The 19,318-nt window shown below is 39.6% G+C and overlaps 1 protein-coding gene across 1 annotated transcript in view; it reads left to right on the plus strand.

Annotated features, from left to right (window-relative positions):
• The window catches only part of stxbp5l (syntaxin binding protein 5L), a 128,840-nt gene that overhangs the window by 103,482 nt on the left and 6,040 nt on the right, over positions 1 to 19,318 (plus strand). The window contains exons 19-21 of the mRNA XM_079463995.1: positions 2,585 to 2,650; positions 11,100 to 11,153; positions 13,603 to 13,785. Coding sequence (XP_079320121.1) covers positions 2,585 to 2,650; positions 11,100 to 11,153; positions 13,603 to 13,785 — 303 coding nt within the window. The remainder of the gene's footprint in view (positions 1 to 2,584; positions 2,651 to 11,099; positions 11,154 to 13,602; positions 13,786 to 19,318) is intronic.

Genomic DNA, 19,318 nt, shown 5'->3' on the forward strand with positions numbered 1-19,318 from the left:
TACTTCTCAAACCAAAGTTACACCCTTGTGAATAAGTATGTATTTAATTCAGTGTAAGGTCAACTCTAAGGAGTCTTTGATTTTTGTGTATTTGTGGTTTTGAGTTGCTCTAAAGTTTAGAAAGACATGTGAGTGTGAATTTAAGTAAAATGTCTGTGTGAAAACTTTTTTCACATACAAATCCGTGGTTATGCTCTTTTAGTGAACGAGACCCAAACTTTGCAGATCTCTAACTGTCTTTAACTTCTGTCCTTGCTTGTGAATGTTCTAACGTTCATTTCACACACACAAACGCAGTCCTTCTCTTATACTGCATGAGATGGACTGCATTCACTGTTGCCTCCTTTGCATGTCGTCCTGTATATATGTTCTGCTGTTGATCTTTGCTTGAGCACGATTCCTAACAGAGAACACAGCCAAACCTGCCGTACGGAATCTCTGCTACCAATCCAGCACAGATCTCACTCCTGCCATCCTTTTCTCTGTCCTCCTACCACACACGCACACACATTAACAAACCGGAGAATAGACATATCGTGAGTTAAAGTGCTAGAGATGATGATCTGTTTTTATAGAGCTGCATCAAAAAAAAGCTGCAGGGAGGCGGCCATGCTGGCTCCTCACTTCAAAGCGGTCACTTCCCCTGTTCATGTTCAGGCAGCCGTATCTTTAGAAACCGAGCAGCTTTGAGCCGACATGGAAATGCAGAGGTGGGCAGAAAGGTTGTTTGGTGCAGTTAAGGAATGATTTTGATCCGTAGCTTATGTAAGCTCTCAAAAAAAGAATGAGACAACTCAACGCTCACCCACACAGTCTCGTACAGAAGTGAGTTAATAGAGAGAATAAGAGGCATGATAGCGCGTGTGTGTTTACAAGAGGAACTCTCTGTTTTCCTAGAAACATCTATTGTGATCGACAATACCGTGATAAACGGCGTTTATTTGTGCATCTGCAAAAAACAACTTTTTTATATCCACACATACAAATACACCCGCTCACACGTTTTTTAGTTAGACACCGATGAGAGAGATGCCGCTTTTATGGGTTTTGTTTTCGTCACATTTTGTTTGTTTGTACAATTTCAATGGTTGTTACTTCCAAAAAAATTTCCGAATCCGCTTCAAAATGTTGATTATATCTCTGACTTTTAAGTTTTTTGAAGCAGGAAATAATAAAAAGTTTTGGCTTCGTGCTCCTCGTGACATTCCTTCATTTTCTCCCTCAATACACTGGGTCTTGCTCAGATAGCAGTCACGCACGCACCTTCAGTCACTCTGAGCCTGTTTTGTTCTTCTCTCTTCCCCTCCTCTTCTCCTCCCTCGCTCCCTGTCTCCTCTCGTGGGTGGCGGTGATGGGGCATGGGGGCGCTGTTGCAGACTTTTGCATGCGCGGCCTGTCTAACTTTTATTCAGATTCAAAGAAACGGATCCGTACTTCCTACCAGAGTAAGTCACGACTATGTTGAAGGGCCGGTGGCGGCAACGCAGCAGCAAGGAGACAAGCCAGATACAATGGGATGTCATTCATCAAACATGCATTTGTTTTTGGAAGATTTGAGAATTAACATAGTACTATCACATTAGAGTCAGTACAAAATAAGTTGTTAAAAGTAATTTTTTACAAAATACTGCATAGCAAATAATGAATTTGAATGCATAAGAATATGAAAACATCCATTTGTAATATTTGATTGTCTCTCTGCTGAGAGTTTTTATTGGTTTGTGCCGAAGGTTTGTGTAATGAACTAATCAGTCATGATCACATGTTCTCACCTTCTAAAGAAAGAAATTGATTTAAAATTACAAGCTGGTGAATATTTGAAGAAAAAATATATATTTTTCACACCAATGAAAGTCAAGCAAACAGCAGCTTTAAAAAATATTTTTGCAGTTGATTTTTAGTCAATACCTACCAGAGTGTGCCCAAAAAACTGTATCCTATGCAATAACATGCATTGCCCTGAACATGGTTGAAGCTGATAGATGTGTCATTGTTTTTGTGCACATAAGGCTTTCACTGCATTTATGTGATTTTCTTTATTTTGAAACACAGGTATTGTCTTGACACTATTAACTAACTTACTAACCTTCTAACCCCCTCACCTAAGAACTTTGGTTCTACACACTGATATTGCTGCAGTGCAGGCCTTATGCTATTTTGACCGTCGTGCCTTGAGTTATATTAAAATGACTGTTTTCTCCCGTGTCTCCTGCATATACGCATGCACAAGCATGGTGGAACTGTGGTGTTGGTGCACATGTTTGATTCTGGAGTTCTTGTACACTTAATCCAGAGGTTACGGGAGCAGTTGAACAGCTTTCAGCAGTGCACCTGATCTGGTGTTTACAGCAGGGAGGAGTAAAATAACAGTAACATGGCTGGAAGTACATATATGTGGATGTTTTAAAGGAAGAATTTTTTCCTTGCAAAAATGCATCATGTTCCAGGATCATGATGATGTTCCGGACCTCATTGTTTGTTCTGGTGGTTTGATGCATGCAATGTTTGGTGGCAGTGAAATCCATTGATTATTATTATCATCCGATTTTCTCTTACTCTTACTTTTCATGTTCCTCCATGGCAGGCCTTACAGAGCTTTCTGATAATCAGGTGTCTTTGGACTTAGAGAGGAGCAAGTCACCCACCTCAGGTAACCACACCCACCGTGACCACACCTTAGTAGCCTCACCCACCCACTCACAACCAAACCTGTCTTACATAGCCTTCCTCATTCCTCAATGACAGACAGCTTAACATGAATAATGGTGAGGGAGGAGTTTGAGAAATGTATTTGACAACACTTCATTTTTAAAGGTACTGTTTATGAAATTTAGCGGCATCTTGCAGAGAGGTTGCGAATTGCAACTAGCGGCTCACTCCATAGCTCCACCCTCCCTTTAGAAGCACAAGGAGGAATGACACAGGACTACGATGTCATCACGTTTTCACTTCTTTGCCGAAGGAGATAGCATATTTTCACGATATGCGCTCTTGTAGAGCAGTTTGTCCATTTAGGGCTACTGTAGAAACATGTCAAATTCCATACAAGGGGACCCACGCTGTATGTACGTAGATATAAAAATAGCTAATTCTTAGGCAATAAAAACATAACGCTTCACTATGTAAGGTCTTTATACACCTCTGAAGACAGTTATGTATATTATATTGCATTTCTCTCAAAGGATCCTGCAAAAATAACACATTGGACCTTTAAGTGTAATGCCAAAGAACAATGGGCTTGGTCTGGATCCTGCTTCTCAAGTTTTTTTTCACTTTATGGAGGTGCCACTCTTGGAAAAACACTCTTGGAAACAATATTTATAATGAAATGCTGTTTTTGGATGGAAATTGTTTAATTAGTTTTATTACATTTTCTTTCGCGAACCCTCATTCTGTATCTCTACCTCACCTCTTCTTGTCTTCTTAGTCTGTTTTTCACAGCACAGGTCTTCAATCCCCGAAGGCTTCATCTTCAAAATCTCTTTTCTCTTGTTTCTTCTCTGCCATTGTAACCCAAGCTGAATTTTGATATGGATAAGATTATGTTTACAGAGCTTTACTCCATATTTGCATCACATTAGTACAATGAATATGATGACAACAAGAGTGCTTGTCCTTGAGAATTTAAATAGAGCTCTTAATATGAAGGAAGTCATTCAGTAAGGCTTTGACACTTCAGGGGATGAACCATTCCATTGTGTCTTGTTTGAAAAATCAGAGGCACATTTTGAGCAGCGTCTCTAGAATACAAAATTCCCTGTTTGTTTCTGTCTGTCTCTCTCTCCAATGTCTCAGTGCAGTTGAAGCCTCTGCTTGTTTTCCCAGTTCCCAGCTCAGCAGGCAGCCTGAAAGATGGAAGTCACTTGGGAAAGTGAGCGGAGGGCTCATGCCTGACATGAGGTTTACTTCTGAAATGTGCCTGTGTATTATGCATAAGTAGGTTTTTAATGGGACAGCTCGTCCAAAAATATAAGTTTTTATATCATTTGCATATTTGCCTTGTCGTGATAAAAACAATGTAATTTGGTGTCAGAAAGTGAGAGATATTTAATCAAGTCATTTAACAGATGTTTCATTTTTGGATGAACCGTTTCTTTAAGTGTTCAGACCTGAGATTAGTGTTTGTGCACGTGATTTTTTTCTTGAATGTTTTGTGGTGAAGAATTGGTTTGTGAAAAGTAAAACTTTAAACCAATGGCAGCGAAGCTGCACAGACCTATGGAGATGGCACCCGCCAATAGGGGGTTTATGGAAATATAAACAGACACATCGCCGTAGGGTCCTCAGGTTACTTCGACTGAAGCGAAGACCATATGCAGCTTGTAAGCACGGCCCGGAACGCAGTACTCATTCCCGTATCTCAGGGAACAGTACGTTCCCTATCGATACTTCACTCGTACTGCATAGCAGGACACTATGGAGAACCAGTAATATCCCGTCGTGCTACAAGTGGAACAAAAAATACCAGTTAGTCCCGGAGCTCTGACTGGATAGAGCAGGTGACCTTGACAGTGACAGTGTGCTCTTGGCAAGGTTGATCCTGAGCCCCAGGCATTCCACATGGCTGAGGAGGAGGGACCTGTGGGACCTTATCCTCCGACTGTGCTAGAACAAGCCAGTCGTAGCGGTAGTTAAGAATTTGGATTCCTATCTGCCTGAGAGTGGATAAAGCGGCGTCCATGCACATTGTGAAAGATCTGGGAGCCCGAGATAGTCCGAATGGAAGGACCATGTATTGATATGCAACCCCTTCGTAGGCGATCTCAAGAATCGTCTGTGACGGGGGGCTATCTGGATGTGGAAGTACAGATCCTTTCCGATCCAGGGAGAAGAACAAGTCCTCTGGGCGTATTTGCGAGAGGATCTGTTTCAGCCGTTTCATAAGGGTGCAGTTCAGATGTCTGAGATTGAGGTTGGGGTGGAGGCCACCATCCTTCTTGGGTACGAGGAAGTAGCGGCTGTAGAAGCCTGACTTGGTTTGGTTTGGTCTGGTGAAACTGGTTCTATGGCTCCTTTGAACAGTAAGTTCCTCAACTCCGTGCACAGAACATGTGAATTTGCGCTCTGCACTCGGGTGGGGATCCACCCGCAGAATCCCGTTGATGAGGGGCCTGACGGCACCCCGGCAAGAACCGTTCGTCCAGGCGGCTGCGAGCGGGTTCCTCTGGGGGAGACCACTCCAAATCCAGCTCCTCCACAGCCTTTGTGAGGACCCGGAAAAACTCTGAGTTCATTTCCACCAAACGAGATCATGTCATGCCAGTGAACGCTGATCAGGCTGGGAGAAATTAACCGGCGAAAACTTCCCTGAGCACTTAGTTCCTCTACCCCGCTGCTTCTTCCACACAGAGTCCTGATGAGCAAGAGGTTGAATCCGCTGCAGATGCTTTTCGATGGCGAAGCTGTCAGTCTCGAGTAGCGAAGATTGTCGCTGAAGGAGAAGAGATCTGAAGACCCTACGGCGATGTGTCTGCTTATATAGCCATAAGCCCCACCTCTTTTGGTGGGTGCCATCGCCATAGGTCTGTGCAGCTTGGCTGCCATTGGTTTAAAGTTTTAGTTTTCACAAACCAACGGCCGTGCAGTTTTCACTACGCTTTTGAAAAAAACTTCAGTGATCTGAGAAAAAGGAGTTTTCCCCGTAGCGTCCGGCTGCGTAGTACGAGTGAAGTATCGATAGGGAAATGTATAGTCAGTATAGTGTCCCTTTTGTGTGGGTTTCTGTGTGATTTGTTGCTTTGACTTTAGGCTGCTAGGTAATTCAGGTGTGTTTTTGTGGAAGCAGCTATTATGACTTCTGTCGGGAAATTGCTTTCTATGATTGGATGGGGAATTCTGCCAAAAATTTCTGGGATTCTGGGCGTTGGCCACTGAAGCAAGCGCACACTGCTAAAAAAACATTTTCTCAATCAGTGTTTCTTTACCAGTAAAACATCCTTGAAAAATATAAATATTACATTTAAGATTTGAGATACTAAGAGTCATATTAAAAAGGTGTTTTGCTGTGAAGATTTTAAAAGACTTGTTGAAAGATAAGAAAGATGACAAAGACTTTTCTTTATTTTTGTGATTTACTAAAACAGGCAGGGATCAAGAGACCAGTCACTTGCGATTTACATACCGTATTATTTGTGCTGCTATAATCACAGGAAGGAGTTGTGTACCTTAGATGATGGAAATTGTCTGTGTCAAAAAAATCTTTGATGCCGCTGTTGTTATTTGAACTTATTTGATTTCTTATTACTTCCATCCCAGCTTTTAGATATGGGCTTTTGAAAGTGGCAATAAGCCAGAAGTGATGAATAATGAATGAACCGAAGGTTTCGCAGATGTTTCTGGTGCTGTACTCCATGTGTTTCCTCCGGACCCAGGGACACAGAATTACACTCGGTTTAGTTTGCATTGTCATCTGACTTGTTATAAATTGATCTTGTACATTCTAATCCATATCTCATCCGTTTCTCATTACATTTATTTATACACACATTTTTTAAATCTCGAACCCTCAAGCATGCCTCCTTGTTTAATCTCCTCTGCCCTACATCAGGTCCATTAATTGAGCTCCACTCCACTTTGAAGTAGATGACTAGTTGTTGTTGTTTATTGTGTGTGTGGTTGTTGTGTTTGTCAGCAGGGTAGAGGTTGGTTGCAGAGACCGAGTGTTGATTGCGGAACACTGCTAGGCTGTTAATAAACTGAAATGTCAGCCATCGTCTGTGACCAGTAGCGATATTTTTAGATAAATATTATTTTGGAACGGAAGGAAAAAAGAAGATGAAGATACAGGGAGAGTTGCTTTGGGTATCAGATATCAGAGCTTATTTGACATGTATGGCACCTAGAGATTGTGATGAAGCATTAAAGCTTTTAGAAACTTCTCATTTTTAAAAGATTTTTTTAAATCTTCAAATAATTAACAATAATCTGATAAAGCTCCATGTGTACCATACGCCATATTTACACTACAAATGCAGTATAGCTATATCTAGATATGGTTTTCTGAATCTGATCTGAATGTTAACAACAAACTATATCAAGCATATACAGTACTTTGGAGCATTGATTAAGTATAGTTTACAGGCAGTACAGCTGCAGTACAGTTTGAGGACATTTTCAGTAAGATTTACATACAGAAAATGGAAAAAGTGATGGTGCAACATGACAAGGAAAACTGAACAGCACTGAGCCTCGCTTCTAAAGGATAAAAAATCAGTATTAAGCTTTGGGTTAGGGAGGGCACTTGGTTATTGTAACATAACCAGGAAGGTTTGTGCAGTCTACACTGATGTACTTTCGTCTTTAGCCAGCAATTTGGCCCCAATACACAAAGCAATCACGATTTTTACCATCAGGTCGACATCCAAAGTGATTTGTGAGTCTTATGAATCTATTATGTGTGATGGGGTTTAAATGTTGGAGATCTTCAGCATTCTACAACTGATGAAGACAAACCTGTTGGGTGAAACATTTTCAGTAAAAAGGCTGATACGTCTACAGGGGCCAGTTGCATAAACTTAGGTGCTTAGTTAAAACTGCCTCTTAACCACTAGTCTCACTGACCAGCAATTAGTTAGGACTACTCAGTCTTTCTTTTCACATTTCAGTTTTTCACATCTACTTTTTTATGTAACTGACCTAAAGACATCATGACCAGTTTTGAAATAAAAAGACTTAGACTAGACTAGTCTAAGCAGTTTATACAAGTGGCCCCTGGTGCTGATCAATAAATTCTAGCATACATTTTAGCAGAAGATTAACTTTTAATATAAATTCAGAAAATTTGCTCAAAGAAAAGTAAGGTGCCTAAGTGACCTTAAACCTTTGAGACCCAGTTGAGGTAGTTGAGTCTGGGGTATTGGCAGCATCTAGTCCTCAAGGAAAGGCCAAAGGAGATATATGATGGGTTTGACTTTTTCCGAATAATATCATTTTATTTTAGCGTCAATTCTGTTTGGACCGTAAGACCTTTATTAAGTTGCTTGGTTGCTTGTAATTCAGCCTGAATACCTCTATATGTGACTGTGATTGTGTGATCTTTGATTTCCAGCACCCTACCCCCCTTCCCTCCATAATGACCCACGAGGCACAGGAGAACCTGTGTCCAACCTTCGGTCCTGCCACTACAGTCCGGTCTTTTATCTGCTGGACAATGGTAAGAATATGTCCAGCCCCTTATGAACACACACACATAGACACAGCAACTCTTGCCTGTGTGTGTGGGGGTGTTTGTTGGGGGTCGCATGCTGCAGTAGAAGTAGCATCACGCTCATAGTGCCACGTTACACGCTCTGTGCTGTTGAACTGTTAGGTGTGTGTGCTATTGTGTGGGTAGTATTGGCATGTGTGTGGTCGGGGCATGGTAGTGAATAGTACGTGCCATGTGTATGTGGGGGTGATATTATCTATTTAGCCCATTAAAGTGTTTAGTGATTTCTAGTAGGGTCATTTGGCCCCTCATCTTTTTTATACTTTCTTATTATTGCTATATTCAGATAATAGTAACTCAATTGTTCAAATTAGGTCAAATACCAATTCACAGTGACTGTGCTCACAACATTAAAGCACATGTGACAGATGAGTAAAAGAAGGTTAGCGTTATAGGATTAGTTTACCCTCAAATGAATTTGTTCATATTTTACATACCTTCATGTCATCCCAGATGTACAATACCGGCCAAAGGTTTTTGAAACCCTATATTCTTATTTTTTTCACCTTTTGGACTACAAGTAAACTCATCAAAATTAGTAGCACTGTTGCAACTGTGGAAATTATGTTAAAGCATCAAAAATAAATATAAACAGGCCTTATCTCTTATCTTATGAAAGAAATTGATACAGTATAGTTGGCACAATTATATTTTTGTCTACAAAAGTAATTTCGAACATCTACGCATACACCTTGAAATTAAATGGTTTTCACGTTTGTTAGAAATGTTTCAGTCAAGCTGTCCATTTCTTGATACTATGATAAGATAGGGTGTATGGCTTACTCTCTTTAGTGTTTAATTTTGTACAAAATGTTGTATCAAGTTAAGTTAAACTTGGAAGGTACAGCTAACGCTTGCAATTTCAAAACAGTTGTTTATGGCATATAGGCATAACAGTAGAGTTATGAATGCTACCTTATTTCTTAGACATGTGCTATGTTTGTCTACAACAAAACACATGGATTTGCATTATACTGAGTACATAGCTTTGTTTCGGAGCATGGCAGAGAGAATGGCTGAAAGCATGAGCGTTATGTTAATGCTAATCATGCTTTGTTCACCATTGGAAATGTCCTGCATGCTCATGGCATTGTGTTGGACCAATTTAAAAACCTAAATAAAAAAATATGAAGGTGAATAAATTGGACGGCTACTTAGACACATTCTTTTGCCAGGAAAGCAATGTGTTTTTGAATAACATGCAAAGGTAAAAGTGCAATTTACGAGAGTAAAATTATCACGATTAGCCATTTGGTACGAATAAAAAAGACATTGAACGTAAAAATGCTAATGTATGTTTGCGAGAATAAAATGACTTCCATTCATTGTCGTTTGGCATCTGAATATTAAGCGAACTCCTGAAGTGTATCCGCCTCAGCGAATTAGCGGAAGATGGCGTGAGCTGAAAGGAAAGAAGTCAGAAATTTATGCAAATTGCAATGCGGGGTGGCAGGAGACCGTTTTTGAGATCAATCCAAGAACGATCCCAAATAACTGTCGTCTGAATCGGCCTCACGGAGGAGCCGTGCGGCTGAACGACTGCTGAAATTCTGCCCATGCAAGACAATAATACAGGGAGGCCACTGGAGGTCTGACGTCGAACTCACCGGATGCCAGCTGTTGTTTGCAGTTGTAGCTGTGCCACCGGATCACAATAACCAGCAATGTTTAACACATGTTTATTCAGAGAGAGAAACCTGAAACATTACTACACTTAGCATGACTTATTGTCACTCTCATTGCAGCATGTACTGTAGGTAACTCATGATTTCTGTTTTACTTTTTTCTCCAGTTTTGTTGCTTACAGACATGTCCGTTTATGATCAGTGTTAATACTAATAGGAAGGATTTCACATAAGATTATTGATCCAAGGGTTATAAGCACTGACACGTCCAGGCATTTCCTTATTGCGTTGCAGGGCAAGACAATACAACACTGTCTCTTTTTGAAATGAAATGCTTTGTTTGAACACTTTTTGTTTTTAAAGTCAATCCACAATAGAGCATTATACTGTATATTCAATTTTTAATGAGAGCATACCCTCCCCTAGTACATCGGCCAGTTTCCTCTCTCAATAGTAAAGTCAACAGAGGAAAGGTAATTGCATTCATCAAATCATTTTATGGGGTCTTTTAGTGCAAGAGCGTAAACGGCAAGCTGCAAATTACATTAAAATCACAGCCCACTTTACAAACATTTAATTAAGAAGTGCATCAGATGACAGAAAAGCTGTTTTTCATTGTAAAATTGTATTGATGAATAGATTTATTTAGCTTATACATCTATGGAAATTTGAAATTGATACTCTGAATCCACTTGTAGACATTTTTTCTTTGTTAATTGCCATCTGTAGAGTAACCTTACCATGTATTCTCTCTAGACATTTAGCTCAACATACACTCTAACCTTTGCGGTGCAAAATGCTTGCAAAATGTTGACTGTTGGTTATCGTTTTACACTTTATTTTTAAGATATGTGTGTGCTTTGCTAGTTGTGTGTGTGATTGGTTGCTATATGTGTTGAAGTGTGCATCGTAACTGTTACCTTTTTAAGAATTGTTTCATTTTCGTACGTAAAATGTTCCTCCCCACCTAACGTCGGTGGGAAGGGAAGTAAAAAAGGATTGTGTGTCTGTGTGTGAGAGAGGATGTGTACTGCATGCACAAAACAGTCCAGTTACATCTCTGTTGTCTGGTGACAGTATGCGATCGGGCATGACTGTCGAATGATGCGTCATGTGCACATCTGCATGCGTTGCAAATATTTCTTTATATCATCATAATATGATTTTGATTTGTGCTGATCTTTTTATTTTCTTGACCTTTGCATCATTTGTTTTTGTTTTTTAAATGGATTAATTACCCCTTTTTTTCCTATTTTGTTTTGTTTCAGTAAAGAGACCAGGCAGAAAGTTAAGTCTACCCACAGATCTTAAGACTGATCTTGGTACGGTAGGCCGAAAGCGAGCAGTTTTTTTTCTTGACTCTTGTCTTCGATTCATCAACTTTCTCTGTTTCCATCCTTTTAAGAATGATGAAGCCCCTGCACTTAAAACTTCATATATGATGTTTATTTTATTACTTTCTGTCACGTTCTTCTAGTTTGGCGCAAAGTTTCCTCCTCACATCTCTGCGCGTGTTCGCTTTTATTATCTTTATTTTGTTAAATGCTTTTCAATGTACATTTTGCAAGTGTTTACAAAGGTGGTTTGTTCAACATATTCATTCTTAAGTTTCGAAGAGTATCACTCTGAAAACTCGCTGATTCGCTACTGATTCATCCTTTACCTCCAAACAGCCTTGCTCCATCATAATTGGATCATTCTTTACCTCAGAACATGCTCTAACCCTCCTGGACCATTCTTTAACTCTATGAAAGGCTGCTCCATTGTGATTGGACCATTTTCTACCTCTGAACAGACATGCACTAATGTAATGAGACCATTCTCTGCAAATGAGCTTGCCGCATCGTGACTTGGACCATTTCTTCAGCCTTTAATGGCAACTCTCCAAAATGTCTCTCTGTGTCTTTTTTCGCCTAGTATCTCTACTTGTTCTCTTTTCCTTTTCCTCCCTCTTGTCTGGTTTTTTGTTTCGTTCTGGCTGTGACTAACACATCTCTCGCTGAGCGCTGAACATGTGAACAATTTCTTGTTCTTTGACCTCGTGTGTAATAACATGTTTCTTTAACAGGTTGAGCCGGGCGGCACTACAATAGAAAAAGCTCTGGGCCGTGAACATTTACCTGTTTCTATTTCTTGAAGGTTTAGATTTGCACTATGTGAAAACTGTTATTGCATCTTTTAGAAAGCACAGTGGTCTTGGGTCATTTTACAATATGAAAATTCTAGCTTGAGGGTTTAAGTTCTGGTCATAGGAAGATTGACATTTATTAGAAAAGGGATGTGGATGCATGTCAGGGCAGTCAGTGCATGTGTGTGTTTGTAGGTTGGGGTTGAAAACTGTCTTCCCTTGAATGCACCAGGGGTGCAGCCTTCATTTTTTCACCACCGGGGTCATTAAGAAACACGGTGCAAGCCAAGGAAAACATGCATAACTGTGTTATGGGCTTCAATTTTGTGGGCTTTCTCATCCTGCCTCTTGGTCTCCCTCCCACAAAAAAATGTGTTTGTCCTGTCAATTAAACCCCCAATCTTATTCAGTATAGACAGTTTCAACGGACGCAGACACATGGCACTAAGTTAACTTCCGGTCTGTGTTTGTTTATCACTCTGGATAGTGGCTAATAATATATTTTAATCCATTTATATTAATATTCATTTCTATTAATATTTGACTGTAAATTAATCGTATTTAATAAACAATTTGTTGAATTTTATTGTATATTAATTGTTTTAAATAAACAGTTTGTTGAATTTTATTGTATATTAATTTTATTAAATAAACATTTGTTAAATGGGTCGTGTAACTCGCATTCAAGTTTAGCCAAGTAATGGTTCCTCAACTCGTAACTCTAAATAATACTGACTAGACATCTTTTTGACTTGCTAGCTAATGTAATTTACTTATTATGTATTTTGCTTGTTATCAAAAATAATTCGACAGGGACTGTATCCTTTGCAGGTGTGTACCGGAAGTTAAGTTTGTGCCACTAAAGAATGCATGCCCAGTAATGTTTGTTTATATTGTTGCTTTGAAACCTTCTATAGACAAAATTATATATAAAAAATCTTGCAAAATAAAGCAAACGCACTACAGATGGTTTTCTTAAAAGTGCTTTGTTTCGCCATGAGTCAGTGTCAAAGTTTTGGTTACCAGGTCCTCACAGCGATATCAAAATGACTGAACAGAAATCCCACTGATACGGTATACCAGCAGACAGTTTGGATGACTGCGTTGGCATGATATTGATTGATTGAAATTGATATACAGGATGGCATGAGGGAAAAAGAGAAAATGCAGCTTGAATATAAAAACAGCCAGGAGTCTGTCAGAGTCATGGTGGTCCCATGGTGGGGTGAGGTCTGGTGAAAAAATATACAGTTTTAGATGCAGCAAGGTTGGATATCCCTCTGCTCATGTAAACTCAACCAGACCTCCCTCAGATTCCCGCTGAAACAGAATGCGTCTGGAGTTTTTTTGTGTGTGTGTGAGAGAGATCAAGCACTCCATAATTTTTATTCAAGTTTCTAAGTTGAGATGGGATGAGAAAGCCTCTCTGGATGTCGGATTCTTTTGAGCAGCGACTCTACATTTAATTTCCTTTCGTTTTGTCCTTTCATTTTTCTGAAAGGCTGCTATTATGTTTTCGTCTTCGTTCTGTTCTCTCTCTCTACTTTGTGGCTGCATTATTTTTTCATCTCACTCTCCTTTTCACCTCTGTTTCTTACTAATCTCAGTTTGGTTTCTTGCTAATGCTATGCCCGTTCTTACAGATCATGTGAATGGACATTGCACTAGCCCCACCTCCCAACCCTGTGCACCTGGGAGGGCCAGAGTCCCGGGGGGCCCTGAAGGTGCACGCCTTGCCCGCAGAGGGCCCGGCCGACCACCCTTCCGCAAGGCCCAGTCTGCGGCATGCATGGAGGTCTCTTTGCCTGTATCCTCCCTCACCGAAGGTGTGTGCTTGTTCTCCAACTCCTTTATCCCTTTATTCCATTTTTCCTCCTTTTTTCACTACCCCCTCCCCCCTTCTGCATGTTTCCCACTCATCAAGGGATATAAGGAGGAGGGTGGGGGTTTTATTGCTATGCGCTGATTTGACTGCATTTTCTTTCTCTTTAATGCTTTATTTTTTCACTCTGTTGGAGTGACTTCAACAGGCATTTCATGCCACAATGGAAAGTTACCCCTTTTCTGCCAAACTGGTGGTGTCTGTGAAGCTTAAAGGAGCAGTTTACCCCAAATTTATTTTTTTAACTTCTTTTACTTTAACCAGGTTGTTCCAAATCTGTATTTTCTTTTGTACTGATGAACACAGAGAAAGATATTTGGAGGAATGCTCGTGGCCACCATTGACTACCATTGTAGGAAAAATTGAATTATACATTTACAGTACTTTTCATTAAAATACATTTACATGTGATGTAAATTTCATTGTTCTGTTGAACACAAAAGAAGATTCTGAAGAAGGTAGTAATGCAAAGAATTCCGGGGCACTTTTGACTACCATTGTCATTTTCCTACTATGGTAACCAATGGTAGCCAAGAACTGTTTGGTTACAAGCATTGGAGTCTTCAATAAAAAAAATACATTTATACAGATTTGGAACAATTTGAGGGTGAGTGAAAATGACCGATTTTTTGGGGGGGCGAATTGTCCCTTGAAGTGCAAATATGATATTTAACCTGCATAATGCCTACTGTAAATACAATCATTACACACCACAGTCTTTATTGTCAATCTTAGTCATTTTAGTAGTTAAAAAATAGACAAGAATTTAAAGCTGACAAAAAAGAAAAAGGTCATAATTGCTTTCCCCCGAACCACCTTTGGAGAAAGCACAGAATAGGACAACATTGGGCTCGGTATCATAAAATTTCATCCTACCCGTCAGATTGTCCTACCATGCATGCACACATCAATGTTACGTAATTTTTTTTTGCACTGCAAAATCATACTACGATAATTTGATTAGCGCTGTAAATTAATCCTACATGTTTATTTCATACCGGTAGGATAATCTGACTAATCTCAATTTACATGTTTATTTTAAACTAGTAGGACAATCTGACAGTGTTGTAAACAGGTTGAAAAATCAAACCTATTTATTTTGTCGATGTGGTTTGGATTATATTCATTTTCGCGCTGACGTTGGAAAATCTGATAAATTAGGACAATTCCACAGAACACCGGCACCAGAATGTTGTTACTGGAAAAGGGGTAACGGTAGTTTTTTTACACACCTTTATTCTGCATTTTGCTTCTTAAACCTGAAATTCAGCGACAGGTTTTTGTGGTCTCATATTAGGTTTGTGTGCTAAACTTCAATTCAATCCAATTTATTCCAGTTGAGGTCAAAATTATGATGAGTCGAATGAATGTTGTTATTAAGTGTATATAATTTGCATTTGCTCATTTGTAAAACCATAACAAGACACAGCACAAACCTGCTCAAATGTGACTCACAAAAATGACTTTGCTGTACAAGCTTTGGGGATCCTTGGTCCCTTTAATGTTTGAGACTGTATCTGTGCTTCAAACATGGAGGATGAAGCAGACGCTACTGCGAGCCTAATTACACTTTTGTTTTAATGCTTTTAATCACCGCCTCTGCACACAGTCGTTCGACAGGTGGGTTGGTGATGTTAATTGAAAAATAAATGTAGAAGGTCTCTAAAGAACCTAGCTTAGGTTTGTGTCAAATTTATGGCCTGTTCTTTCTGTTTGACCCTCTTACTTAGCGAGAAATGTTTAATGTTCCCTCAGGGATCACTAGAGTAGACAAAATGTGTGGACAATCCAACTAATGCTGTGTTGCCACACGTTTCTGCATATCGAGTTTGTGCATATTGCTGCCGTGTTGAAAACATTGTAGTGTGTGTGCATGGTTGCGTGTGTTTCTTTGCTCTTTTAGGGGTCATATCATGAAATCAAACGTGTATTGTGATATGATATTCCTCAAAACTTAAAACCCTCTGTCATTCTGGAATGACCATTGAGAAAATAACAGTGGAATAAGAGGCAAATTCAAAGCTTTGCTCTGGCTGTGTGTCGCTTCTGGAGCTCTACATGTTATTCTGAAGGACCCAAGGACATTTCAGTCTGATCTTAACAGTTTGTATAGCATGTTTAGTGTAGATTGTTCTGGGAACCCGCAATGTAATGCAGGCTATGCAGACAAGTCAACTATAGACAGTATCATCGGACGCACATGCCTGTGTTTGGTTATCGGTCTAGTTAATGGCTTATATAACACTTGATTTTATTTAAAATTTTATCGTATATTATTTGTTTTAACTTCTATTTAAACTACTCAACAATTATTGATTCTTTTAGGAGGTCTACCCTATTTTAATACTATACTGTTTTCGTGGCCTTGCTGTCTCTTACTCTAAAGACTTTTGTGTGTCATTTGCACACGCTAATGTGCCTGACTTTCGTATATACTTTGTTAATGCTCTGTCCTTGTCAGTCATTAAGTCAATTTGTATCTATAATAGTGTTGTCTGTACAGCAGTAACACATCACTTAGATCATACCCTCACTGCGTCCTGACTTCCTGTCACTCACTAATCTAATGGTCACCACCTGTATTCCTAATCCTGTTTACGTGAAGGACACCAACCAGGACAAGCTGCCAAAGTCGAACGACAGCATACGGATCGTGTCACACTGTTTATTAGATTTTCACAATGAATAGAGCACCCTCCAAATGACCATCTATGTGATTTTAAACAATCTTTATTTAATTTAATTTAATTTAGGTCCCTTAAAACAGCTAGTCAAAACACTCTTTTTATAGTTTTTTTTCTCTGACTTGTTCACCTGTAGATCCTGGCAGATTTTCAAGCACAGTCATCCCTAAATCCCTCAAATACAGCTTGGATGTTTTGGATTGAGCAGTGTCTTCATGTTGTAATGAATCAATGTCCCATCTCACTGCTTGGTCGAGTTGTAGACGTTACTTATTTTTTCTCCCCTCGTTGAGAAATGTTATTGTCCGTTAGAGGACTTCCTACCGCTTCTTTGGTCTCAACGCGTGGCATGCATCCCTGTCGCTACAGCAACAGGCATGTGGTGCCGCAGTGGGGTCGTTGGGATAATTAAAGGTCAATTAGCAGCAAGGAGAGCCAGGCCATCGCTAATGAGACACGCTGCAGGAAGACAAAGCTGCAGGAGGTATGAACACTGGGATATGTAGTCTTGAATAAATAAGCGCGAAGCATGGAAACACAAATTACGGAAAGACAAATTCTTCTTTCTGACTAAATCCCGAAACAATTGTGACACAACAGTTATAAATTTCAAGTTGCACACAGTGTTTAACAGATGGACGGATACAATTGGGATGCAGCATACACAGTCGGCAGCATTGTGTGACAAGACACAAGACGCAAAACACAGCGAGCATGCTCCTCTCTCGCTCGAAAAAGAGACTGATTGAGATATAAAGCATGGGCGAAATTAGGCTTTCACAGAAGTGGTTTGAAGGGCAAGGGCGTTGTTGGTGTTTCTAATAAAAGGTTTGTCATCTGGCACTTCCGCAGTGATTGACAGTCAACGACCTAAGCAGGGGAGTCCCAGAGAGAGAAAACAAGCAGATTTTTTCCTTCGCTCGTCCCTTTCATGAAATATTCACACTAACAGGCTAACAGGATGGATTCTGCTAATTATCTTCACTGTCCCCACAGATACAGGTGCTGTCGCTAATAGAAAAGGTCAATTTGTGTGTCTTCACACAAACCTATAAGCAGTGTGTGACTGTATAAGAGAGAGAGTGTTTGGATTTGTTGCTTTTGTGTTTATTTTCCATTGATTTATAATGCTTTGTAAAGTGAATGATTTGTAAAATCAGTCTGGCCGACATCATTTCCATTGAATGTTAGTAGTCTACAGACACACACTATTAGAATCCTAACTTTGACGCCAACCTCACAACTGAGAAATTATTTTATTTTGCTGTTGGTCTTCAGGTTATTTTTTATTATATGTATTGAATTGTTGTAGTTGTTTGTATAGGTAAAAATATCAACCTGCCATGGACCTTCTTTGTATCTTCTTTTTTTCACATCGGTTCATCTTTGTTCTTTTCCTCTTTCTCTCTGTTTCTGTCCCTCTCTGTACAATGTTACGGTCTGGTCGTGTCTTCACGTTTCGTATGCATCCAAAATTTTTGTGTATGTACATGTCATTTTGTATTTTATGGTTGTGGGTCGTCCCGTTCGTGTGTGTAATTGTGACCGTTGGAATGTTGTGCGTATATACATGTGTACGTACGTTTGGTGGTAGGTTATCCGTCCCGACGGGCCATGCTGCAGCAGTTACACGGAGTCAGTATGTACTCTCACGATGAGCATCACATCAGCACCTACTCCTGGAGCGAGAGAGGTAAGGAGGAGCATTTGAGGCCTCCGGGGTCACGACCCTAGGACCTCTCATCTTGTAGCGTCCCGTCCCGTTTCTCTCCGTCCCGTCCTGTGGCTCATAGTTGCTTGGTCAGAAACCTTCTCTCGTCACATTTAATGATGTTTAGAGTCTTCACCTTGCATTTCATCTTCAGGTTTGGATTCACGCTGTGTCTGAACATTATAAAATGCTTTGTGTTTCACACCAGCCTCTGTCGATCTGCAGTGTTGTCAGCTTGTCGTCGTCTGTCCGTCCCACGTGACATCTCCTAGACACTCCTAGTGTGCTTGACTACAGTTTTTTAATTGTTAACCATGCATCGCACTCCAAGACGAGATTTAATCAGTATCATTGAAACCACTTCTGTTTGTTAACACAGATAATGAAATAATGAAAGATTCTTTCATCGTTTTCTCTCCGCCATGTTGTTCCAAGCCCATATTTCGGAACTTTCTTCATGGGAAGGTAGAATGTTTTATTTACTAAAACAGCATGAGGGTGGGGAAATGTCTTTAAAGATTAAATGATTCTGCAGACAGTAATTATAAGTCATGTTTTATAAGTCATCATTATTGTTGACATCAATGTTGATATTATGAGGTCATAGAGGTTTAACATTTTTAAAACATTATTCTTTGACTTGATTTCCAAAAATTAAAGCAGAAGGATAATTGAGTGTACTAAGAACAACGTAAATAATAGGCAAACTATGATGTCTGTAATTTGTTTCATTGACAATAATGATTTCAGAGAGAACTTCCAGAATCGATGCCTATTCATTTAATTTCACTGATTCTTAAATTTTTTTTCCTAATAACAGAGTTTGACAGTTAAGCTTAACCAGGCTAGTACAGCTGCATGTTACTTACAAAGTAGGCCTACATCAAAAATAAAATCCCTCTAGGTTGTGTATTTGCACATTACACAGGTAAATCTAACAAATATGTTTCCAGTACCCTTGTACAGGTGCAAATAAAAGTATATTCTTGTCTTGATATTTTTTTATATTCTTGAGTTTGCTGATTATTTGTTTTGTCTAAATAAGAGGAGTAAATCAGGAAAGGTTGGAATGGTTTTACGTG

Source organism: Barbatula barbatula, assembly GCF_947034865.1.
Source record: "Barbatula barbatula genome assembly, chromosome: 9".
In the NCBI taxonomy this organism is placed as follows: Eukaryota; Metazoa; Chordata; class Actinopteri; order Cypriniformes; family Nemacheilidae; genus Barbatula; species Barbatula barbatula.